At 52.5% G+C, this 25,238-nt stretch overlaps 1 protein-coding gene across 1 annotated transcript in view; it reads right to left on the reverse strand.

The window, feature by feature from the left end:
- Positions 1-221: 221 nt before the first annotated feature.
- Positions 222-25,238, reverse strand: part of Plekha6 (pleckstrin homology domain containing A6) — a 98,251-nt gene continuing 73,234 nt past the window's right edge. The window contains exons 12-27 of the mRNA XM_032914991.1: positions 23,850-23,930; positions 22,917-22,985; positions 21,466-21,546; positions 21,072-21,221; positions 19,956-20,051; positions 18,523-18,634; positions 18,116-18,255; positions 17,089-17,238; positions 15,877-16,006; positions 15,603-15,709; positions 11,285-11,461; positions 10,027-10,194; positions 9,494-9,627; positions 8,874-9,019; positions 4,609-4,732; positions 222-3,959 (exon numbers count right to left, since the gene is read on the reverse strand). Of these exons, the coding sequence (XP_032770882.1) occupies positions 4,617-4,732; positions 8,874-9,019; positions 9,494-9,627; positions 10,027-10,194; positions 11,285-11,461; positions 15,603-15,709; positions 15,877-16,006; positions 17,089-17,238; positions 18,116-18,255; positions 18,523-18,634; positions 19,956-20,051; positions 21,072-21,221; positions 21,466-21,546; positions 22,917-22,985; positions 23,850-23,930 (1,857 nt within the window). The 3' untranslated portion in view covers positions 222-3,959; positions 4,609-4,616. The remainder of the gene's footprint in view (positions 3,960-4,608; positions 4,733-8,873; positions 9,020-9,493; positions 9,628-10,026; positions 10,195-11,284; positions 11,462-15,602; positions 15,710-15,876; positions 16,007-17,088; positions 17,239-18,115; positions 18,256-18,522; positions 18,635-19,955; positions 20,052-21,071; positions 21,222-21,465; positions 21,547-22,916; positions 22,986-23,849; positions 23,931-25,238) is intronic.

Here is a 25,238-nt window from a genome sequence, read left to right on the forward strand (position 1 = left end):
GACAACCACCCCTGGCTCCAGGCTGAAGACGCCCTCTCTACTTCAAGCTCTGAATACTTGTTTTGGACAGAAGTTGAGAGGCACAGTTGAGGTGGTGACAGAGAAGAGCTGTCACAGGTATTGTGCCTAGTCCCTCTTTCTTGTCTGTAACCTGTAGAACTTGAGGACAGGGCAAGGAAAGGCTGACACGGATGCAGAGAGGGACACTTGCACACCACAGATACAAACCACTCATTTTATTTCCAGCATTGGTTTATACAAACTTGCAAGGTACAAATGCAGAGCTCAGTGGGGCTCTTCAGTACCTAATCTAGTAAGATTGCGGCTGAAGGGTGGCAGCAAGTTCTCACCTGCTTCAGCCAGGAGCCCCCTCTCCAGGGAAGGGTGGTCGGCTAGACAGATGCTCAGGGGATGCTACCTCGGTGTGGTCCCAACAGAGAGGCTGTTCATCTAACCTTAACTCTTTGTCTAAGGTCACTTCCATACTAAATAAAGACACTGAGATCATAGATTTCCTTGTATGGTTTATTGTCTAACACTAGCAAACCAAATTGGCCCCAAATATGTGCATAAATAGATATGTATATATTTATATATATTTATATATAGTATTTTTCCTTAAAGAGCTGCCAGGAGGAGGGTGCCTGAGGGGGAAGGAAGGGGTTCCATCTTGCAGTAGTAGCCTTGCCCCAAGAACATGCCTTTCACAAAAGCAGGAGAGCACCCTTGCGGCTTGCAAGCTTGCTTCCTCAGAAAAAAATCTTTAAAGTGACGGTAGCAGTATCTGATCGCAGCCTTTTGGCTTTCGGTGGGAGGAGGTAATGCGTTCATTGGGAAGGCCCTGTGTGGGTAGCCAGAACCTTCCCCTGAAGGGGTGCTTAACCCTAGGCCTATGTCTGGGGTCCTGTTCATTCACAGCAAGAGGCTCCAGTCTGGGAAGAGGGCCAACAAATGCCAGAGTTGGAGGTCAGGCTTCAAACGCTGGCCAGAAGTGATGTAAAATTCCCAAACACATTGTTTCAGACCTGAGGAGAGGTCTATCTATCCTTCCCAACCTCCTTGTTCGCATCACCTGTCAGAAAGCATGTTTGGCAATCTGAGCTGGCACAGGCAGAACTCCAGCCCACAGCCTGTCAGAGCACTGAGGGCTTCTACTTGGGAAAGACTTAAACTTTGACTGCGGGGGCCCTCCCCCGCCAGGAACCAGGCTTCATGTCTGGATGCCAGACTGATGCGCCATAACTCCTAGAAAATAAGTCTTAGAGGGAAATAGGTATGACAGAGAGGGCTCAGGAGAAAGTGTGAGAGGCCTGGGAAGCTCACAGTATTCACCAAAGAACACAGGGGGTCCCGAGCCTCTCTCTCCGGGCTTCTCCTTGTGTCTTGGGTCTGTCAGGGAGCAGACTGACACCCTTCAAGATGGCCGCCAGCAACCTGTTGGCCTTTTCTCACAGAGGGATGATGGGAGGTGGTCCGGGGGCCCGTGTGAGGACTGCACATCTGCAGTTGTAAACATTTCCTTCAGATGCTTGACATGCTGCCCTCAATGCTTGACATCCCTTGGGCTGCTTTCTAAAGTTGACAGTGAAGTCAAATTCTTAGACCAGGACTTTCGAGGGAAATGTTTTTCTCCTGCAGAACGCCATCCAGGCGAACCTGGGGACCAGCCCTTTCCAATGACTGGGTAATGGGAAGGAAGCCACTGGGGGAGAGAAGGGCATAGACTCGGGGACCAGGGACAGCCACCCCGGTCCCCTCGCACATCATCAATCCCTTTCAGACATTGCACATTTTGAAAATAGATCTGCTTTTTAAACAAAAGCATAGAATAAGGTCTGCCTTAAAATAAATCTTTCCTCTCTCCCCTTCTTTGGATCAAAAAGGCAAGGGTTGTGGCTTCAACATGCTAAGAATGACGTGGACAGAAACGGGTCGGGGCGGGAGCTGAGGAAAGGGTTGACATCCAGACAAATATATATTACATGGGTACCTATGACATGATCACGTCCATAAAACATATATTAAGGCATGTAAAGCAACATAAAGAACCAGCTTCATGAAATGCGGGGGAGAGCGGTAGGAGAGGCAAAGACATTTCTTGGTATTTCACGTGTATTTCTAAAAATACCATTATTTTTTTTAAAAAGGAGAGACAAAGGCAGGGAAAGCCCTAAAAATCTGGTTTCTTTTGGAAGAGGGGATGGGGAGAGAAGGTAACCTGGGAGCTGATCCCCTACCAGCCTTTAAGGAAGAAAGGGTAGATTTGGGGTTTGTGAATTATGCAGATATGGGAAGTCATAAAGGAGCACTTCCCAGAGGCCTGACAGAGCTGAAGACAGGTGGAATCCTCCTGTTCCAGAGTCCCCCGGAAGCAAGACAATATCCTAAGCACCTAGAACAGTACCTGATCCACAAAAAGTGCTTGACTAGCATTTGTTGAGTGAATGGTCATCTTTACTTGCATATGAACCAGTCACTGTCCAGACCATGACAGAGTGACGATGAACAGATGGGAGATGACACAGTTTTTTTCCCTGGGGCCACCGACGTTCAGGCTGAAGTCTCTGGGCAGCGAATGTGGCAGAGCAGGCCTGGGGGCTTGGTGTCTGAAGCTAGCCTTCCTTTGCTGCTCTCTGGCTGCATTCACGTACGGTAGGTGGGCTAGAGGAAGACTATGCTCTGCTACGGTCTCTCCCTGTCCTGTCCTCCCTGGGTAGGTGGGGTGTAAGAAAGCCTCTGCTCTAGATGCCTGAGATGAGAAGGAAAGACCTAGAACTTGGCCTCACAGTAAAATCCTCATTCCCTCCTCCCAGGGCAATTCTCAGTCAGCCCCACAGTACTTTCCAGGTTTAAACTGGCTAGGTAAGGCCCCAAGGTTGACAAGACTTTATATAAGACAGTCTTCTCTCTGCCCACGAGCCTCGGAGAGAGACGGCAAGCCTTGACACAGATAGGACCACCTCACAGGCTACCTCACTCTAACACTCCCTTACCTCATACCTTGCTACCAAGCACCTCAGCTGGGGCTGACGTGTGCCTGGTTCGAGTCCTCCTGGGGCCTCCTGCACCTGAGGAAGACGTGAAGGTACAGAGGTGACAGGCCCTCTGCTTGGCACTAACCAAAGGCTCCACACTATGGAAGCCATTCCTATTCTCCCTTCCCTTTTCCCTCCTTCTTTACATTCCTGTTGCTTGTGAAAAGCATCTGGCCTTCTCTCCCTTCGCTCTCTAAGCCTCTTTCCTCTTTCCATCTTGCTCCTGTTTCCAACTTGCCCTCAGACACCGTGCAGACCTGCTGTCGTCTCTCTGTGACACACCTGACCCCTCCGGGAGCCCAGGAGCCTCTCCTTATAACTCATCGTCTTCTTTGGCTCAAGCAGGGTGGCCGGCCTCCAGTGAACTCTGGGAAACCCACCAGCAGAGCCGTGCCAAAGCCTCGGGCATCGCTGAGGCAGCTGGGACTGAACGGGAGTGGGGTGATGGCAAGAGCTGGCCTCTCGCTGTGTTGTATGGGTTCCAAGGGATGGATGGAGAGTCTGTCTTGTCTTCACTTCTAGCCCCCACCCATAGCTGAGCACATGCTCCCCATCAGCACACAGAGTCCATCGGGGGATGGTGCAGGAGGGCCACACAATGCCATCCAGAACTGCACTTGAGCTCCCTGCGACTGGGGCCTCAGAGAGGACGCCATCCTGGCCTTGCCATCCCAGGTCTTGCCTTAGAACCATGCCGAGATAGTGCAGGCTTCAGGGCAAGGGCAGCAGATGTGAACTTGAAGGCATCCATGTTCCTTTATGAGGCAGCCCCCGGTCCCCAGCCTGGCTCTCTGAGGCTCTCTCCCACGGTGGGTGCGAGGGCGGGAGGCCAGGATGAGAAGCCAGAGCCCTAAGTGTGCAGTGGATGCTATCAGAAGGTGGCTCTGTGTAGCTTCACAGCATTGGCCTCAGCCAGGGCTTGCACTAGAAAAAAGAAAAGCTGGTGAGAAGAGGACCCAAGGGTGGCAAGCTCCAGCCAGCTTCTCTAGAGAATAAGGCACTTTGTTACAAAGAGCTGGGGGGCCATCCCTTCCCTAACCTGGAAAGAGCGGAAGGGAGGGGAAGAATGAGGGTGTCCCCACCCTCCCCATTCCAGACACAAGGCTCTGTGCTGCCGTGGGAGGGAAGAGCAAGGCTATGGCACTTTAGTGCTGCTCTCGGTTACGTGAACGTCTGGGAGCGGGGCCTTCTTAGGGTTCTGTGGCAGGACTGCTGCGGATCTCAGGAGAATGGAGCTCATTAGCAGACTGGGAGTACAGGATGGCAGGTACAGAGGTAGGTGGCCAGGGAACTACCTTCCCGAGCAACAGACAGGTGTGGGATTAGCACCATTCTCTTCTGCTTGCAAAGAAGCAGAGCCATTGGCATCGCCATGTCTAAGAAGCAGCGTCAACAGTCACCTGCAGCCGGTAACTGCTCGGAGACATTGCTGGCTCAAGCGGACGAATGGAAGGGGACACTGAGCACAGGGCACCAGGACGGGGAGAAGCGATGAGAGGGCGTCATGACTCAATGGGGTGAGGGAAGGGGCCCCCTCCCTGGGGTGCATGAAATACAGTAGAAAAGTGCTTACGTCAGAGCTCAGACCCGCATGGTATGGCTGCTGTCGGCGCCCCGTGGGCGGTCAGACGATAGGGGGTTGACTGGTGGAGTCGGGGAAGCAGGGGAGGTGGGAGGGCTTGGGGTGGCACATTGCACTGGAAACAGAAATGAACAGGGGAGTGAATAGGAGACAAAGGGGTGCTAGGGGAGGAGACTGGGCGCCCAAAAGCAAGCGAGGCAGCTCCCCGGGCGGGGAGCAAGGCAGGGAGGCAAGCAGAGAGAGAGAAGAGGTGGGCTGGGGAGCTTGTTCAAGCAGAGGCAGAGCTGTCCTTAATGCCCAGGGTGCAGCGGAAGATAGAGAGGTCCCCGAGGAGACCCGGCCACACCCAGGCTCCGCTAAGAAGCGGGGTGATGGTGCTCGAGGCTGAACCCCATTCTGGGATAAAGACTCCCTCCTCATCTGCACGGGGAGATTCGCAGTCTACCCTGTGCAGGCAGAATGAAGGGTCCAGTCACTCCACACCGTCTATGGCAGCTTCACCCATGATAATGATTAATAGGCCAATGAAATCACACCAGTCCTCAGCGTCAGGCCGCCACTTAACAGAGGTAGGACAGCCACCAGGATAATCCTTTTCAGAGAACAGAGTTTCCCGACTAGCATAAAGTCAGCTCTGTCCCGGTGACCATGGGCTCAGAAGGGCCCCTCCCACGCCCCGCCGTGATCACGTGAGACCCTGTTCTGACTGATCCGGCAGAGGACCTGTAGGCCACTCCTGGAAAGTCATTTTGAACTTCAGAGCGGTGACCTTTGGACTGATATGATTTTATTTATCATCATTATTTCATGTGAAGAACAGCGAAGGGGAAAGACAGGAGAGTCTTCTAGGAGGACACCAGACTCTTGCACATCCTCAGTATAGCCAAGGCAGAAGGATGGCAGAGAAAGCGTCACTTGGGCTAGGAGAAGAACCAGACCTCGGCCGGGAGTCACACCGCACTTCCAAGATGCGGCCTTAATCTTCCAACTCCTTGCTTCCTACCCTGTCATGGGGGTCATCACCCTCTCTGAGCTCTGTGCAACACAGGGCCCGTGTAGCTCCTGCTGTCACTACGGGCATATCCCCAGTGTGTGCATAGCCTGGGTTGCTCCAGTGGTCATTAGCTCAGGTTTGTCTCCTTCATACAATACCCCTTGTGCCCGGGATCTGACAGCACCACATGGTTGCACTCATCTGACACAACCCAAATATGCTTTCAAGCCTCAACGCTTCCATGTGATCCAACATATCTGTCACCTCATAGGCAAAAACACTCACAAAAGCTTCCCAACACATTCATGTGCACACTGCTGAGGGAGTGTTACTCACGGGTCATGTTCAGATTCTGAACTAGTCAAAACCCCGTACAAGAAAGAAAGGAGGCTCCCTGGGAAGCCAAAATGTTCTAACATCTACCTAGGACTGACAGTGACAGTTCTGTGATCTGGTCACTGTCATTCACAGTTCTCATAGGTGTTGACCTGTTGGTGTTGTGAGCCCCAGATTGGAAATAGAAAGCCGGAGCTAGAAAAAGGAGAGAAGGGGGTGCTGAAAGGCCCCACATAGCTCTAAGAAGACACAAATGAAGAGAGCCCCTTTATGAAAACCAAAGGTGACATGTGAGCAGGGAAGGGACCACACTTGGATCCAGAGAGAGTCACACAGAGGGACTGCAGCTCCTGGGCTCAAGCCTTCAGCACAAGCCAGGAGCACAGAGATATTGACAGTATTAACCGAGGAAGGAAAAGATAGTTATGTGACTATCATCTCTTTAAGGAAACAGACATGTGAAAAATGTGTCGACTGTACGCACTAAAGCGTGTTGGGTTCAAGCGTGCGACAAGTCCATGTTGGACAGATGTGTCACTATAAAGCACGCACATCTGGCACGTGAGTAGCCACACACATTTATGAGTGCATCCACCTTCCGCCTTGTGCACAGACATGTTTAAAAGTTCTACAGAGTACACACTGTGCACAATGTTCGGGATAGACCTCAGCATTCCTGACACACGAAAAGCCAGTCACACATAAATATGCATATTCACAGATGTTACCTCCACCCACATACTGCACACACACACACACACACACACACACACACACACACACATCCCTACATTTGCCCTCAAACATTCCTTTCACCCACACGCAGATCATCTAAATACACACAGATACACATCTGCAAACATTACCAGATCCATCACATCTGTGCCAGGTACACAGACTCAGAAAGGCCGCATCGTCTCATACGGTACGGACGGAATCGGCACATAGCAGCTTGCTAGACTTACAGACAGAGCACTCCTCACTGATTAGGTTGTCCATGACACATACACCCATGCCAAGCCTGCTGTTCTTGGGACCTATGCCCAGCCGCTCTCCCTCCCAGTGTCCTGGGTCTGAACCTACACCCACACTGCTAGTCCACGCCCATGTGCCCGGCACTAGCGCTTGCTCTAGGGCCTCCGGGCCATGGGCCAAGGATAGCGGGACAGCGGGCTAGGTCTGAGGTCTGGCCCTCCCGTAGCCATTTTTTGAATTGTTGGAGGTTTTGGCAAAAGCACAATGACCGTTGGCTTTCGGCACACAGACCCTGAAATGGAAGCCCACAGCGTTGTCAGGGGAAATCTGCAAGGCCCCAGAGGGTTGTTTCCATGAAACCTGGAATGCTGGGTAACAATGCAGACAGCAGATTCACGGCAGGACAGGGCAGAGGGTAGTTTTTAAGCACAGTATGTGCTACCCTCTTGAAACAGGAAGTACCTTTTGCCCAAAGCATGTGAAATTTGACTCAGGTTCTATTTAGGTTCAAGTTCCTTTTGCAACTGAAGCAGGGAGAGGTCACGGGCACATCCCTGTCTGCAGCTAAACTGGTTCTGCTGCCTCAGCTACAGGAAAGGAGATAGATGGTCCCTCACAGCTCTCAGCACCCATCTGTGCAGAGCCTGGCACCAAGCACCTGCACCCTCCAGCGCCTCCCCGGCCCTCCGTCCTCAAGCTCATTATTCCCTAACCGACAGCAGGTTCTCCCTCGAGGGTCAACTGACATCTTCTTTGTCATGACTGACAGCCCTCGGGTTGTAACGTACGTATATCAAATTAGAAACAGTACCGAGGGGATCTCCTTTCCACTTCCGCTCTTACCGGTTCAAGCGCCCAGCACAGCAGCACCGCCATTGTTCCAGCGCTAAACACCGGGCACTTGTGAGGGGCTGCGGTCTGCTGCTTCCCAACCCTACTGATGGTAGGTGCTCTGAATTTTACCCGTGCGGAAATGGAAGTTTGAGCGCCATCCCTCTTGATTCCATCCTTTATCTGCTTTGCTCCTGCCTCGTCATGACTACCATAACCGTGGCCTGTAACCTTGTCTCTCTCACTTCTACTTCAAGCCTCGGCCGAATCCCCATCATTCCTCCTGTGACCGCCAAAGTTCACACTCTGCGGGCATGGTGGTGTGCACCAATAATCTCAGCCCTCAGAAGCCTAACCAGGAAGATCTAGGGTTCCAGGCCAGGCTGGGTTACGTAGCCAGACCCTGTCTCAAAAACGAAATAAAATAAAATGGTCTTACTATGTGTGGGTGAGCTCGCCACGGCCTTCCCTTCCCCTCCCATTCATCTGGACTCCCCTTCATTGAAAGCCCAGCCACATTCCCCTCCTCCAGGATGCTACCCTAGCCTGTGGCAGGCAATCCAGCGACTTCACCACTTATCTAATTGGGACTTTTGTGTCAGTGTGAAGTCACTTCCTCTTCCTAGCAGGTTTCTTCTTAGGAAAGTTAAGTTGGATCGGCAGCCACGATGGAGATGGAATGGCTCTCAAGTCCTTGCCTGCCTTGTCTTTTTTTTTTTTTTGAATCATCTTTCTGTTCTTCTGTTTGCAATGTAGCAAGGAAGAAAAGCAGAAGGAAGCCTAAACACCTAGCCCTCTCCCCCGTGGTAAGCGTGCTATGTTTCCAAAGGACGCACCATTGCCCTCTCTTCCCTGTCACTTTCCAGGGGCAGATGGCCTTGCATCCCCGGTAGCCTCTGACCAGGCCTCTATAAAATGGCTGTGAGCATCATGAAGAAGCTGGCCGCTCTGGCCCCTTCATACTGAACCTAGTACAAACCCAGTGCTTAGTGAATGCTCCTGACCCTGAGAACAGTCTCCTTGGCCTGGCATCTCTCCGGAGCCTGCCCCCCTGGCAGGCCTGCACTTCCTCCCCTGGTCAGCTGGTGTCCCTGGCGGAGCGAGGCCCAGCCCCTCTCACCAGACAGCATGCGGCCCCTGCGGGAGGCCTCGGTCGCCAGGGCACAGGAGATTTCAATCCGCTTCTCCTGCTCCTGCAGCTGGCTCTCTGAGTCCTGGGGCACGTCCACAGAGTCCCCCTCGCCGATGGGCACCACGTTCTGCATACTGAAGAGGCACAGACACACAGACATGGAGGGAGGGACAGCATGGTCCAGTTGACTTGGGGTGGCCTGCGCTGAGGTTGGTGGGGAGGGCCAGGGACCTTTGAGTGTGCAGCCTCTGGTGCCCAGCAAGGCTGTCCCTACGAGTGAGGGAGACCCTGGCAAGACTGTTGGGACCCCTACCCTCAATGTTCTCAAATGAATCGTCAACGGTTCAAGTGAACATGTGGGGCAGCCTTGAAGGGGAGGAGGGTGAACAGAGGAACCCTCTGGTTTGTGCACAAGCCCAGCAGGTCTTTCTAGGGCCCAGAGCAGCATCCTCATTTCTGTCAGATGTCTGGGTACAAGTCTGCTGCCTCTGGCCTCTGCCTCCATTTTCTCTACTCTGGGGAGGCAAGGTGCCTCCAAGACATCTAGTGCCCAAGGAACCTGGGTACAGGGAGGGCAGTGGAGCGGCTGGCTCTCCTAGGCCTATCACCTGGACTTAGCAATGAGCGTCTTGATTCTCTCCACCTTCTTCTGCTTCTCCTTCAACTCCTCCGGGCTCAAGGGAGCGACCGGTTCCAGGTCAATGTACCGTTCAGGGATGAGGACTTTGTCTGGAGTGGATAGCTGTGGAGAACATAAAGTCACCAACCACTTCTCCCACTCCACACCCTTTTCTCCCCACATCCCCCCATGTCCTCTCCACCAGATCCCCCCCATGTCCTCCCCCCCACATCCCCCCACGACCTCCCCACCACATCCCCCCCATATCCTCCCCACCACATCCCCCCCATGTCCTCCCCACCACATCCCCCCCATGTCCTCCCCACCACATCCCCCCATGTCCCCCCACCACATCCCCCCCATATCCTCCCCACCACATCCCCCCATGTCCTCCCCCCACCACATCCCCCCATGTCCTCCCCCACATCCCCCATGTCCTCCCCACCACAGCCCCCCATGTCCTCCCCACCACATCCCCCCCATGTCCATCATCCCTCCTCGGCCCATCCCAGACCCTCTCACCTCCTTATTGATGTCCACATCGTAGTGCTGCGGCTCCAGCTCCATTTTGCGAAGCCTTGCGATCTCCTCCCGAGGAGTCTCATATGCCTGACCACCAGGCTCCTCGGCCCTCAGGGCTGCCTCCAGGTTGGAGATGTCCACCTCGTGAATGCTGCGGTGACGGCGCACCTGGGGGACAGCACCATGATGACCAAATCACTTCTACCCATGTCTCCCTCCGGGCAGTCCTTACTATTCCTGTATCCTTGCCCCTGACCGGCATCCTTGATCAGGCTCCCACGGGCCCACACTGCAGAGCCACCCTCCTTTCCCTCTGCTTCCCGACTCCTGCCTACAGCAAGGCCCGGAGGCAGGATCTCATCAGTCTCCTGTCAGTGCTCACAGCCTGCACTGCACACGTGGGCAGTGGAAGCCGTGGGTCCCATATTGGTTTCTGATAGTTCCCTGCTATGGAAGATCTGACCTATTGACTTGAACAAAACCATATGAAGGTAGGATTTGCATCACGTTTCTTCTCTATTTCTGAAACCTGCTGTAAAGAAAAGTTAAAGAGGTACCTTGGCCCCACCCACCTCTGTTGTTCCAGTGGGGTGGCCCAGAAAGCTCCTGGTTCCTCTTGACTCTGTTTCCCTAGCTATAAAATGGGTGGTACATTTCAAATCATCACTATCACTGATGGGGTTAAATGAAGGGCTATGGATGATTCTGTGAAGGGCACTGCTCGGGGAGCTACCACAACTGTCTTCAGGGTACCCAGGCCAATGCCCAACATACAGAAGGTACTCAGAATCACATAAAAGTGAGGACTCTTCCCACATGGTGGGTTTTGCGCTATTCTCTACCTAGTCATTTTTTCCCTTTTAAGAGTGTGTGTGTGTGTGTGTGTGTGTGTGTGTGTGTGTGTGTGTGTGTGTGTAGTATCTGTATGCAGGTGCCTGCTGAGGCCAGAAGAGGGTGCTGGCTCTCCTGCAGCTAGAATTACAGGCAGTCCTGAACCCTCAAGTGCTCTTACTACCAAATGGCTTTTTGAATACTTCATTTCAGCCAACAGATCCGTCATGCATTTGGAATTACCGTACTCGAGCATAAAGAGGGCGCACAGGCTGAAGCATGCCTAGAGGTGGGGTACCCCAGGAGCCCTGCTAGGTCACCCTCAGTCTGCTCTCTCTTCAAGCTCCCTGACCCTGGCCATGGGCTGAGGGCAGCTGTGTGGACAGAGCGCAGGACCCAGGCCTCTGGGCAGCTGGGAAGACATTACCACTTTGTAGGTAGGCCGGGTGCTGGGCTCAGGGGCTGGGCTGGCTGGCAGCTGTAGGCTCCTCCGCTTTTCCTTCATGGAGCCACTCTGGTGCCGTCTCATCCGGTCCATCTGCTCCTCGACACTCATCTTCACCTTGCCCTCTCCAGAGAACACGGCACTCTTGGGGCGCTCTTGCTATAGTGGAGAAACAAGGTTCTGCCAGATGCTCCCCAGCCCACCAGATTCCCATCTCTCCATGTGCTTGAAATAGGCCTTCTGTGGGTAGCCTGCCCCTAGAGGGCTGAACAATAGTTCCAGAAAGATATGTCGAATTTATTCTGACCCCCAGGGCCTGCAAATATGATTTTATTTGGAAGCATGACATCATCCTGAATCAGGTCAGGGCTGACTTAGAACCAGTAGCAGCGGTCCTCGTAAAAGGCAGAAGATGACAACATGGCACAGAAAGGGGGTCATGTGACAGTGGGGGCTGGGACTAGAATGATTCATCTACATGCAAGCAAGCACCAAGTGTGGTTTGCTGGATCCACACATAGGAGGGAGGCTGGGGCAGAGCCTTCCTCAGCACCGTCATCGGGGACCAACCCTGCCGGCACTTTCCTTTGGGACTCCATATACATGAAGAACAGATTTCTGTTGTTCTAAGCTGCATAGCACATGATAATTTGCTTCAGGAGCCTTGGGAAGCCTGTAAAGACCCAGATACTAGGAAACGGTGTGTTAAGAAATACATAGTGGAAGAGACTTTGGAATCAAGAAGTGGGTAAAGGCTGGGAGAATTTTGAGTTGCAAAATGGCGGGAAAAAATCTTAGATTTCCCTGGTAGAAATGGAAGCTTCAGAAATGACTTGGTGATGGACAGAGGAGGTAAAAGAGCCAGGAGCAGTGGCCAGGCCTTTAATCCCGCACCCGGCACCCAGAGACGGGAGGATCTCGGTGAGTTCTAGCCTAGCATGGTATGCACAGCAAATCAGGCAAACAAGGGTGAGATCGTGAGTCCTTGTCAAAAACATTAAAATAAATAAATAAGCAGCAGAAGAGAAGGTTTCTGTTATCTCAGCGCAAACTCATACCAGCAGCACAATGCTGGCAGAGCTGCTAGGAAGATGGCTCAGGGGAAAGCAAGCTGCATGAAGGCTTCAGTTTGAGCCTCCGGACTTACATACAATCCCAGTGCTCCTGTGCTGCGACGGAAGGCAGACAGGAGAATCTGGAGCTTGGAGACTGGCTAGCCTGGGCTACTCAACACCAAACAAGAAATTCTGTCTCAAACAAAATGGAAGGCAAGGGCCAATACCTGAATCCTCTGACTTCTACATGTGTACTATATAGTATGTCTGTTGTGTGTTTGTACTTACACACACACACTCACACACACACACACACACACACACACACACTCACAGCCCCCCCACATCACATACCCCCAACACACACAGACCTCACATACACACATCACACACATATATTCTCTCTCTGTCTCTGTCTCTCTCTGTCTCTGTCTCTCTCTGTCTCTGTCTGTCTCTCTCTCACACACACACCTATCTCTGTCTGTCTATCTATCTACTATCTATCTACTATCTATCTATCTATCTATCTATCTATCTATCTATCTATCTATCTATCTACCTACCTACCTACCTACCTACCTACCTACCTACCTACCTACCTACCTATCTATCTATCTATCTATCTATCTATCTATCTATCTATCTATCTATCTATCTATCTATCTATCTATTGAGCCTGGCGGAAAAATGGATGTTAAGAGCACTCCAGCAAAGTTACAGAAGGAAGCTAGGGGCATGTTATTTGATAACAGACTCTTTTCCATCAAATGGCATCAACTTGGCTAAACGTGCTTGGTTGTGGGGGCGGTAAGTAGTCAGCCTGGATATTTAGCTGGAAAATTTTTCCAAGAAGAATGTTGAAAAACGTGACCAAAAGGAAATCGGCAACCCACTGTTGGAGGAGAACGCCCTTTAAGAGGACCAGGGATATCTTGCTGAAAAGACCAAGATACGACTCATGAGCCAATCAAGCATTTCAGGAGCCAGAAATGGAGATGGGCCACCCAAGCAGGCTCCACAGATACCCCATAACGCATGGCACGGGTCCCCTTAAGCAGTCACATGCGCTTGGGAGAACAAGCTCTGCCATTTTACAGATAAAATGAAGATGTGGGGGGAGAAAAAGCTATCAGATTTCTGGGGGCGGGGGTTGATATAGGCAAAAAATGGCTAATAGAGCTTCCTAGCTACAAATGTCAGCTGCTACCCCTTCAAGAAAAAGGCAGGCTGACCCGGGGAGGAAGCCTTGGCTACAGACCTCGAGGCTAGACAGACAGGTCTGGCAGCAATGGCTGGTGGAGCCTTCACCCACCTATAAACAGGACAGTGAGCCCCAAACGGCCATAGAGCCCGGGACTGTAGCTTAGATGTATAGCATTTGGCCAGTGTGCACAAGGCTCTGAGTTTGATTTGCAGCACTGAGGGGAAAACTTGCTTGAGGCTGGAGATCCCTTTATTCCTTCTAATTTCTCCTTTGGGGACAAGAAGGGCTATCTTGGAGCCAGGGAGATAGGTTAGTGGGTGAAAGAGCTTGCTGTGCAAGACCAACGACCCAAGTTCGATCCCCAGAACCCACATAAAGAGCTGGATGCAGGGACACCCACCTGTAATCCCAGCACTCCTGAGTCGGGAGGCAGAGACAGAGCGAGCACCTGGGAGTTCAGTTAGCCTGGAGTGTATAGTACAGCAACAGAAACAAGAGAGACCCTGTCTAACAAGGAAGGGAAGGACTGATCCCTCCACACATGTATACTGGCATCCACACATGTGTCATGAACAAATAAGTAACTTTTAAAAAAGAAAGATTATCTCACGTCATTGTAATTCTAGAAGCAGATGAACTCGTTTTCAGGTTCCACGTGTCGAGAGCAATAATGCCCCATCATGAACACTACCTAGAGTCCCTGCAGACCATGCAAGAGATGATTCAAGAGATGATGGGTCTCTCCTCTTATGTTCTTTGTGTGGGGGCCGAGGCACGCCGGGCACACATTTGTGTGAGGATACACTCACTGTTTCGCTAGACTGGCTGGCTGTGAGTCTCTTAGCTCTGTTTGTCTTCACACGCTCAACGGTGGGGTTCCAAGAAAATGCCTTCATGCATGGCCTTTATTGGGGGATCTGAACTCAGGTCCTCAGGCTTCTGCAGTGAGAGCTTTACCTGCTGAGCTGTCTCCCTGATTCTGTGTGTCTTTGTTTCTTTTTTTTTTTTTTTAAATATTTATTTTACGTATTTGAGTACACTGTCGCTGTCTTCAGACACACCAGAAGAGGGCATCAGACCTCATTACAGATGGTTGTGAGCCACCATGTGGTTGCTGGGATTTGAACTCAGGACCTCTGGAAGAGTGGTCAGTGCTCTTAACCACTGAGCCATCTCTCCAGCCCCATGTCTTTGTTTCTTAAGGCAGGATCTCATCCTGTAACCGAGGCTGGACTTGAACTCACTGTGTTGCCTCAGCCTCCCCAGTCCTGGGGTTCTAGGTATGAGCCACCAGATCTGGCTGGAGATGTGGGACTTGAGAGAAAGTCTGAGCTAATAATAGTTAGATGAGATTTTAGAATTAAGGTTAATTATGTCACGAGTTGAGATTTTGGGATCTTGGAATAGAATGAGAACTTTTTAGGTAGAATGGCATGAATTTGTTGAATACCCCAGAAGGTATGTCTAAACTATAGCCCCCCCCATGCCTAATACTCTGCCCCCTTTTTGGAAAAAGGTTTCTACAGTTGTAATTAAGGTCATCATGAGTTTAAGGATCCATAATCCAAAGAGGGGTGTCAGTACAAGAAAAGGAGGGGACATATACAGAAAAGGTGACGTGGCCCGACGGGTACTTGAAGGTGTGCCGGGAACCACTGCTCACAGGACAGTTGTGGGACAGAGTCTCTCAGACTCTCAAAGGAGCCAACATGAATGACACCTTGACTTTGGACTTCTGGCTGGGGGGTTATAAAGTTCTATTGTTTTAAGCCACTAATATGTGTGGCAATGTGTTAATTCCCCAGAGCTCTAGGGAACTAACACTGTGTACTTCACCCTGACCTCTGTTCACTCAGCTCCATCCGGCCAACAGCATGCTATGACAATGGTAAACACTCTCGTGTATTTACAATGCTCGTCTTCCTTGACCCTTGGCATGTCCACGAAGGACCGTTCTCCCTCCCACGTGCTCTACCTTCCTCCCTAGTTCCGGGTCATAACCTTTGGGCACAAACCCTCAGGGCCTACAGTGGGCACTTACCCTTGAGGAGAAGCCATTGGTGAGACCATCCGTGGTCCTCCTCACCACCGCTGATGGGGTCATCTCCTCTTCAGCAGGAGATTTCGTCCGAGGGGGCACAATGCCAACTACAGGGAGACAGAACAGCCAGTGGGAAGCCTTGTGGGAAGCCAAAGCACCTGCTTCTTGAGGAGGGAGGCCTGGTTGCTCTCCCCCCTGAGGCCTAGGTGAGCACACTCCTCCAGCATGAGAAGGCACATTAGCCTTCTTTAGGCAATCCTGGGTTGACGCATACCTTTGTTGAGAGCTGCCTGCTTCTCTGCCTCCACCTCTTGTCTGGTGGGCACCAGGCTGATGTCTCTGTGGGTATCCAGGGGTGATGTCTGGCCAGGGTCTTTCTTGCTTGGCTCATAGCCTGTTTTGGGCTGGGAAGAAGGGGTAAGAGGATGGCTGGTGTTAGGGTGAATGCTAGAGATCTGGCTTTCTTAATGCCTTCCTTCAAATCCTTTAAGATAGAGTAGGGAAACTGTGCAGGTGCTAGCTCGTAAGAATGATCAGAGAGATCTCTGCCCAACCCAGGGAACTTGGTTCTGAAGAAGCAGATTGTCTGCGGGCTTTAGTTCACAGAGGAGTCACCAGAGTGGGCTACAAGTTCTAAGGTCTCTGAGAATCCTGCCGGGATCCACACAGACTAGTCAAAAAAGAATCAGGCTGTCCTTGATTCCTGGATTCTGAGGAAGTGAAAACGGTGCTTGTCTGTGGGTTTACGGAGGCAGGAGGCCTCAGACACGCTGTGAGCAAGCTCTTGCTATTGTATAGTCAGAGATTCTAAGTCTCATAGAAAATTCAGAAAATAAGAGTAAAACTAGAGCCTGGAACCTCAGCGATCACTTAGCCAGAAGCCGGGGTAATCGGTAAGTCTTGTCCACTCCATGGTGGAACAGCTACACACAATGCCAACTGTTCTGCCTGTCTCACCGGCAAGGTCTTAACTACACAAACCACATAGAGCTGAGCCTGGCTAACGGGTCTCTCAATAGCAAACAACCAAGTATAAGTCTAATTATACACTCTGTCCTGACTAAGGACCCAGATGAGAAGCCAGACAGACACAGGCCTTGTACTAAGGCCCAGGAGACCCAGTGAGATCAAGCCAGAGGCAGAACAAGAACAGGAGAGAACTGGAGTCTGAGGTGGACAAGGGGCGGCAGGGACTGGGGAGGGTGTCATCCATCTCTTTTGGTTTAATCATGTTACTAGGGGTCTGAACCTACAGCCGTCAGATGCTCGTGAGCCAGGGTTGGATGGGCTCGGAATTCACTTTCCCACTGTCCCCAGAAAACAAAAGAGCAGCTGGTCGGTGAGACTGCTCTCCCAGGGCCGAGAAGGAATAGAAGTCTGTGGGAATGCCTGGGAAAACAACCCCACTGCTCTACCCTATCCCTTGCCTGGGTCTTTGTCCCATACTGCACCTTCCCACCCTCCAAAACCCAAGGATGCTGGGTACCTGACCCTTGGCTGTCTCGCCACTGCGATGCCAGGAAGGGGAGTTGGGGTACGGCCAGAAGCGGCTCTCATTAGGGAGTGGAGGGACGGTGGGAGGAGAGTCCAGGGGGACGTAGGCTTTGGGGAGGGGTGGCCGAGGTGGGCCAGGTTCCTGAGGCAGAGAGAAGCCAGAGCATTAGGAGGAAGAGCAGCCACTGTGAGAGCAGAAGAGAGAGTTAGCAGGAGCCAGACAGTCTTATCCAGTGAAATGTGCCTCAGGATTGGACACTGCACCCCAACCCTGGCCTGACAGAGCTCCACACCCACTGGTAGTAGTCCACCTGGCCTGTAGGCCCTCCTCATGGAGTCCCTCCTGCCCACCCTTCCATGCCGCTCCCCAGTATTCCAAAGCTCCCTCATGTGTCCCCAGCAGGTTAGGACTCCCCTAGTGTGTCTTTGCTTCCGTCTCTCTTGCCTGCGCTCTATTTGGCCTCGCACTATCCAGACGCACTACGGCTCCATTAAGTTCTGCCCTGTCTTCCTTTGGAGTACCAGAGTCTGAACCATGTGACTCATTGCGAGATATAACTGAGGGCTCCAGTTGCAACCTTCTAGGAATTGGTCCTTGTTAGATGCTGTCGCTCTGAACAGAGGGCCCTGGGACCTGCCTGGGTACCCTTTTAAGAGCTTCATTCCATCCTATGAGCACTCACTGACTGACTAGCAAACAGCTCCCTACACTGAACTTCAACCCCCTCACCTTGGGACAACCTGGTTTAAATTCCTGTTAAGTACGGGAGATCTTTGCTAACCATGTTGGGGTTCGGGAAGACTTCCTTGTGGGGCAGCTAAAGAGGACAGGCAGAGATGGGAGTGGGCGCAGGGGAAACCCTGAGGGAAAACCAGTGTGAGAATGGTGTGTAGATACCGTGAGCCAAACGCTAGGGTGGGGCCGCTGGGGGGAGAGCTAGCAGACTGCGTGTCCTTTTGGGTGATCAAGACCTGGCCCTCTCGTCCCCCATCTTTCTCGTACTGTTGCCCCAGCTTACCTCACTGGACCCTGGCTTAGTGGGAGAGCCCTGAGAGCCAGACACCATTGAAAAGGGGCTCAGGGGACTGGTAAGGCTGGCAGAGCTGAGAGGGCTGGCTGGGCTGTTGGAGCTGTAGGTGGCTGAGGGTCCAAGTCCTCCTGGGGAAACAGAAGAGAGGGGTAGGGAGTCGAGGAAGGAACGGCTTGGCATACACACAGATACAAGGGGTGGAGGAAGGAGAGGGGGCCCCCTCCATGGATTAGGGTCATAAGCTGGCTGCTAAGAGGGCCCCTAGGCCGTGAAGAGAGCAAACAGAGTTGACACTCCAGCCTCTGTTGTGTCAAGGAGAGCCAGCCTGAAGACCTGGGCTCAAGGTCACCCGTGGGTCCTTTAGTGTGAGTTGGCTGGGTTGCTGGAGGGCCTACCTCTGTGCTTGGCTGTGTCGGTGCCCCGAGAGGGGTTATTCTTCCTCAGCCCTTCCATCACGTCCTGGATCCTCCAGATCTCCTTCTGGATTTGACGACTGAGCACCTCATTCTGAAACAGCCGCAGAGTGGATCAAGGATGGGCCAGCCCTTCCCTAAGCCTGGTCCTCCTGCTCAGGAGGCTTTGGAACCCCACGCTCCCTCCTGCACATACGCCCCCAGGGTAGATAACTTTCTTATGGGAAGACTCTTTAATATAAAATATGTCCACAGAAAAATAAAGGCTCCAGAAACAAGAAGGGGAGCCCCTACTGAGTCCTCCTGGGGCATCAGAAGATATGTTCTGTTCTGTTCTTCTTGGGGCAAGATTTCCAGTGCCTTTTTTTTTTAAATTTTCACATTCCATCAGCCTAGACATGAGCTACACTCTATTACAGCTAGCTCACATTCTGAAATTTAACAGCCACCACTTATTCTGTGTGTCTTAGTGCCAGGTGTCACCCCGAATGCTCTGTGTGTACTAAGGCCATCTCAGCTGCAGGACTCCTCACCAAGCTATGAGAGGCAGTGGTTCCTGCCTCTGAGAGAAGAGACTGTTCCCGGGCTAACCACTGAGCTGCACAACCAGCATCTTAAGATGGGTCTTTTCAGAAGCTGGTGCGCTTGCCCATGGCCATCGTCCCTCCTACAATGTACAGCTGGCCCACGGCATGTACTAGTATCTGGGTCCTCACCACCTTTCCCAGCCTGAGGCAGGGGAGGTGAATTTTGTTATCAGGGTGCTAACCACATCTGAGGAACAAGTTTACAAAACCAGCTGGAGAAGAGGCAGGGCTCAGTCAGAGAAAAGAAAAGGGAAAAATAAAATAGAATAGAAGTCTCCAATATCCATCCTCCTTCAAACCTCCTGCCTGGTAGCTATGCCCAGAAAGGAAGCCTTGCTGCTTCTAAAACTGCATGGATGGCCCCTGTCCTGCCAGCTTCTCCAGTGACTGGAGAGGTATTTATATCCATGTATCTGTTTTTAAATCCTTTCAGCAATAGAATATCCTGCTTCTGACCTAGGTCTCCTGCCTCATTAGCTCCCTGCCCTGTGAGCTGAGAAGAACATTCTTACGGTGTCTTCAATTTTCTTCTATCTCCTCGCTTCACCTCTCCCTGTCTCTGACTATCTTTGTCTCTTCTCTCTCTTCTCTTTCTCTGTCCTTCTCTGTGTCTCTGTCTGTCTGTCTATCTCTGTCTGTCTGTCTGTCTCTGTCTCTGTCTCTCTCTGTGTGTGTGTCTGTCTGTCTCAAGACCAGATCCTTATCTTATATTGAAATAGCTATATCAAGAAAGGCAGCTGGCTTTGTTCTCCTTTGCCACATAGGCTAGAGAAGATACAGAGCCTATCTTGCCCCCTCCCCACACACCCGTTTGGGGTCCCCTTTCACCTGGATATCCAAGTTGAGCTGTTCCCAGAGGTCGTCATGTAGGGCAGAGACCTCGGACTCGAGGTTCTCATACACCACTGTACTGTTGGTCAGTGCCTGCAGGGGAAAGGGTTAGAGGTGAGGGTTCCTCCAGTCACGTGACCTCTGGGTGTGTCTGTGAAGGTGCTCCTGAGAAGGGTTAACTGAGGAGGGAAGGCGTGGTGGCACCATCACACAGGCTTGGGTGCAGGACTGAATAGAAAGGGCCTGGTGAGGTGAGTACCACAGTCCCCGCTTCCCGAATGTAGATGCCGGTGACCAGGTGCCGGGCAGTCCTGCCCACCACACCTTCCCCACGGTTTCCTTCAAACCGTGAGTCAAGCAAACCCTTCCTTCTTGGTGTTTCATTTGCCAAACATTCTGTCAGAGCAGTGTGGTGAGAACTAATACACAGAGGAAGACCCTTCATCAAGTTCTCGCTTCTACCGCTGCAAAGGGGTCTGGGGATCCCTGGGGTCCGAAGTCTGGCAAGAAGGCTGAAGTATTCTGGGGAGGCTACCAACAACCCTCCTTCCTAAAAGGGCCAGGGCACGTCCCATGGCACAATGAAGGAAAAGCTGAGTCCGTTGAGGCCAAAGGTTCTCCATAGTACCCTCCTGGTCCACACAGGTCAGGGAATAAAGGGATAGAGCCCAGGAGACAGTACTTCTTCCCTTCCTGTAGAGATCATCCTTCTCTTCCGGGCTGTGCTTTCCTGAGCTACTGTTACTCAAAACAAGCTGTGTTGAATGGAGCATCTGCTTTAGTTCCCCTGCTGGCAGCAGCTAGCCAGCCAGAGCCTACTTCTATAAGGCAGAGGGCAAAGTGAGCTGCAGATGGGTTAGACCAGCCAAAGAATTCAGTAACCCTCTGCTACACACTGCCCCAAAGGAATCAGATGCAGCCTGTGGGTGATGACCTCCTCGCTCTCTGACTGGAGGCCCCGTAGAATGAACAGGTGGGCAAACTAGCCATCCGCGCATGCCCTCTGCAGTAGGAGCGCCCTTGCAGAACTCTGCCTCTGCTGTCTTGGGAGATACCCAGGTCAGAGCGGTACGAAGGGGAGGTCAACAGCCACAGCCCCTGCTCCCCGATTACCGTGGTCGCCTGCGACAGCTCCACCCGGATGTTGATGAGCTGGTTCTGAAGAGACTCCTTTTTGTGCAGCAGCTTCTCTGGGTAGGCGGGCTGGCTTCCGAACATCTCCAGCTCCTGGTGGGTTCCCATCAAGGCACTTTCTAGGCTCTCCTAAAGAAAGATGGGAGAGGCCGTGAGCTTCCCTGGCGACCGTCTCTAGGGTCTTTAACAGCAGATGCCCGAGTCCATGGCAGTTCAATCAGACAACTTAGCAGAGGTTATCCCCATACTGGCTACTTTCCCCAGAGACAAGAAGTCTGAGGAAGACAAAGATGCACCAGCTTTGTAAGGACAGGGACAGCGTTGCACACCACGTCCACACCAGTCCCACCCATAAAATAACCCAGATGCTCACCTTCTCCGCCCGTAGCTGCTGCACCAGCCGCTCCTGCTCCCTCACTACCTTGTTCTGCTCGCATAGCTTACCCAGCAGCTTCTGGGGGCCCAGAGGGGAGAGAGAAGAAGATGAAGGATGTGGTTTAACGGGAATTGGGTTGGCAGGGCCTGGCCTCTGGATACCGCCACTTTCCCCAGCCAAGGAACCTGGGCCTTCACCGTCACCTTGAAGGCTCTGGGAAAGAGCATGGTGGATCTCCCATCTTGGGAAATGAGATGTGAGCAGGGGTGGGGGAGTCAAGTGCATTCCTCTCCTACTGTGGGGGTACAGTGCCCAAGGACGGAGAAGGCAGCATGGCCTCACCTCCTCAGCTGGGGTTGGGGGCAGGCATGGTTTAGGAACAAGCAGTCTTAAAATAAGCAATGTAATGTGAACTGCCCCCCCAGCCCCACAGGGCACCCCAATCTCTCTTATCCTGAGACTCCGAGTTCCCTTTTTCTAAGGCAACAGTTCTCAACCTGTGGGTAGAGACCCACACAGGGGTCACATATCAGATACCCTATATGTCGGATATTTACATTACAATTCATCACAGGCAAAATTATAGTTATGAAGTACCCATGAAATAACTTTATGGTCAGGGGTCACCACAACATGAGGAGCTGTGTTAAAGGGACGCAGCATTAGGAGGTCCTCTCTAAGGTCTCAGGATGGCTGATGGGAGCCCTCTTAGCTTTGGTCCCTGCCTGGAGAGACCCCCCTCCCAGGCCTTTCAGGCATGGATCCGCTGCCAAAGCAGGATCCGTGGTGATGAGGAGGCCCCAGGCGGAGCCTGCTCTCTCCTGGAGAGTTTTCCACATCCTCATCTCTAACTCATGTCTCCCCCTCCGTATTCTTTCTCCTGGGCTGAATCTTGCCCTTTGAGGCTTCTCAGTTCAAGGCCTTTCTCTTTGGCTACGTATTTTGTCCTTGACCCACTCATTGGTCCTATTCCGTGAAATGAATCTGATATGACCATCCGATGCCACTCCAGTATCCCACCGCTTGGTGCTCCTGTCGGCAGACACAGACCATATTCTCTCTAGCAGCTTGCGTTGTCTGTCGCAGGCTGGGCACAGAACAGACTGACTGATTTAGCATCTAACAGAGCCTAAGTCTTTGCCCGAAGCCAATCCCACTGCCACAGTTAGGGGCCCGCAGCTCGGTATAGAAGCATGAGGCGGAGTGAGAAGGGAGGGCGAGGTAGGGCCAAGTCCAAAAGGAGAAGCCGGAGGAGGAGGATGAGGAGGAGGAGGAAGCAGGTGGAACACTGTGTTTGTGGTCCTGATGAGAGGATGTGAGTCAAATGGATGAAACGCCACCGGGAGATGGAGGGGGATGGAGGAAAAGCCCCACAGGGGAAAGCAAGGATGAGGAAGACAACGTGAGGAGCATGTCGAGTCAGAGGGAGCAGGGAGAGCTGCCCTTACATCCGTGTCTTGCTCATTTAGCTTGAAGGTGTGGAGGCCATCCCGGAACACCTCTGGGTACGCAGGGACCTGCAGGAACACGAGGTCGGTTACTGCAGTAGGGGCAGGCTGGGCGAGGGGCAGAGCCGGTGTCACAATCCTGCTTCCTTTCTGCCAGAGACCGCTGCCCAGTTACGCCTGACGCTTCTGTACCAGGGACTCAAGATAATTCTAGGTCCTCTGGCACGGGGGAAGGCTGTGATGGCGGCAGTCTAGATTTCATTCTGATCATCCGTGGCTGATTCAGGAGAGCTTGACCACATGTCCCCTGTCCCCTGATGGAGGCCTGCTGGAAGGCAGAGCCCTCTCAATGGTAACAATCTTGAGAATGCCAGTGATCCCCGGGCAGTTTGTAGAGACAGGACATGAGAACTTGGCCAGAAAGAGCATCAGAAACCCGGAGAACCGCTGTCCCCGTACACTGAACACACCAATCGCTGCGCCCACACTAAGCCAGGACTGGCAAGGTTCCAAAGGCATGGTGGGGCGGGCGTGGGGGCAGTTAGTGCCGCCTTGCCTTGACAGTGCAGCCGTCCTGCAACGTGTTTGAACCCTTGACATCCTCCTCTCATGCCCCAGCCCCCAGTGATATCTGTGGAGAACATGGGAAACTGGGTGTCCTGGGCATTCACAAGCAGTTCTGTAATCCTCGACATGCATGAGATGTCACTGTCCGCTGTTTGATGGCTCGGGAAATGCACCTCGGGTTTATCTATGAACATGAAGAATGGAGGCGGCATGGCGGAGCTGGGCAGAATCTGTTTCAGGGAAGATGAGGCCTGGCAGGTGAATGGACTGGGTGAAGCGGGCCTCATCCCACATGGGGTGGCCCGACCATGCACAAGCAACTGAGATGGCACTGACAGGGACCATGCTGGCAGGCAGAGGCCTTACTTGCATGAAGAGGTGGGCCCTGGGGGAGGAGTTCTCCACCATTCGGTTCACCATGCTGATGAGAGTCTCGCTCTCGCTCATCTGCAGCGGAGGAAGGAATGGACGATTCACTCAGCCCTGGCTAAGGCTGTCTCCCCACACCCCCCTGTGGCTCTCTGCAGGAAACAGGGGAGGGACAGCTGCTTTGGGGGCCTCCAGCATCCTGTCCTCAGCCTCCATACTTTTCACCCTGTGAACTGTTTCTGGACCAGTACTGATGCCCTCATGCAAATGTCACAGCAGTGTCACCCAGGGAGGCCACTGGGCCCTCACTGATAGCATGGAAAAGACCCTGCAAGGCCCAGGGACTCTGTCCCGGGTGCCCAGCCACACTGACCAAGCCGTCTCCCCCACCCCCTTTCAGTTTCTCACGCTTCTTTGGATGAAGACCACACGGTGGGAAATCCAGTCTCCTCAAACTGACACTAAACTGAGCTAAAAAAAAAAAAAATGACAAACCTGGGACCTACTCTGCGTGGCACCCCTCCCCCACCCCCGAGCCTCCTGAAAGACTACTAAACAGCCTCCAGAGCTGGGCTGGCAACATCCATGAGGATCAAGGATGGCACTGGGAAGCAAACAGGGAGGCCAAGACAAGTGAGCCATGTTAAAGGGACACTGCTCTCTCGCCACGTCATCTTTTAATTTCAAGGGTCACTGGGAACGTGGAAGGGGATATACTGAGAGTCGGGGAGGGAAGCAGGGGTGGGGAAGGGAGGGAGGGAAGGCCATCCAAACCAATCAGATATGCCTTCACTCGTCCACGGGTTCCATTGGGAGAGAATAGAAAATGAAACTATCAGGGAGTGTCCTTGGCTGTGTCCCTTTAACTGTGTGGTCCACAGCAGATGGTGGGAGAAGACAGAAGGGATGTGTACAGGGGAAGCCTTGGGGACGGAAAGTAACTGAGCAAAGGGTAGAGCCGCATTAGGGATGATCATCTGGGGGTCAGAATTTCATCCACGGTCACCCTAGCCTTTTCTTCCTCTTGCCCTTCTGAGGCAACACCTCAGAAAGCCTCGTTTCTGCCACGTTGTGGCCAGAGCAAGGCAACCTGTGCCCCCATTTGCAATCTACAGTATTCTAGTTTTAAAAGAACTTTATTTTTTTTAACTTTGCATGTGCATTTTGCCTGCATGCGTGTCTGTGTACCGTGCGCCCACAGAGGGCAGGAGAGGGCATTGGATCCCCTGGGACTGCAGTTCTAGGTGGTTCGTGAGCTGACACATGGGTGCTGGTAACCAGATCTGGGTCCTCTGGAAGAGCACCCAATGCTCATCTTTCTAGCCCCAGATATATAGAGGTTTCAAAGGCCTTCCAATACCCGATTTCTCTACTCCTGTAAGCCCA

The sequence above is a fragment of the Rattus rattus genome, chromosome 10, assembly GCF_011064425.1.
Source record: "Rattus rattus isolate New Zealand chromosome 10, Rrattus_CSIRO_v1, whole genome shotgun sequence".
Taxonomy (NCBI): domain Eukaryota; kingdom Metazoa; phylum Chordata; class Mammalia; order Rodentia; family Muridae; genus Rattus; species Rattus rattus.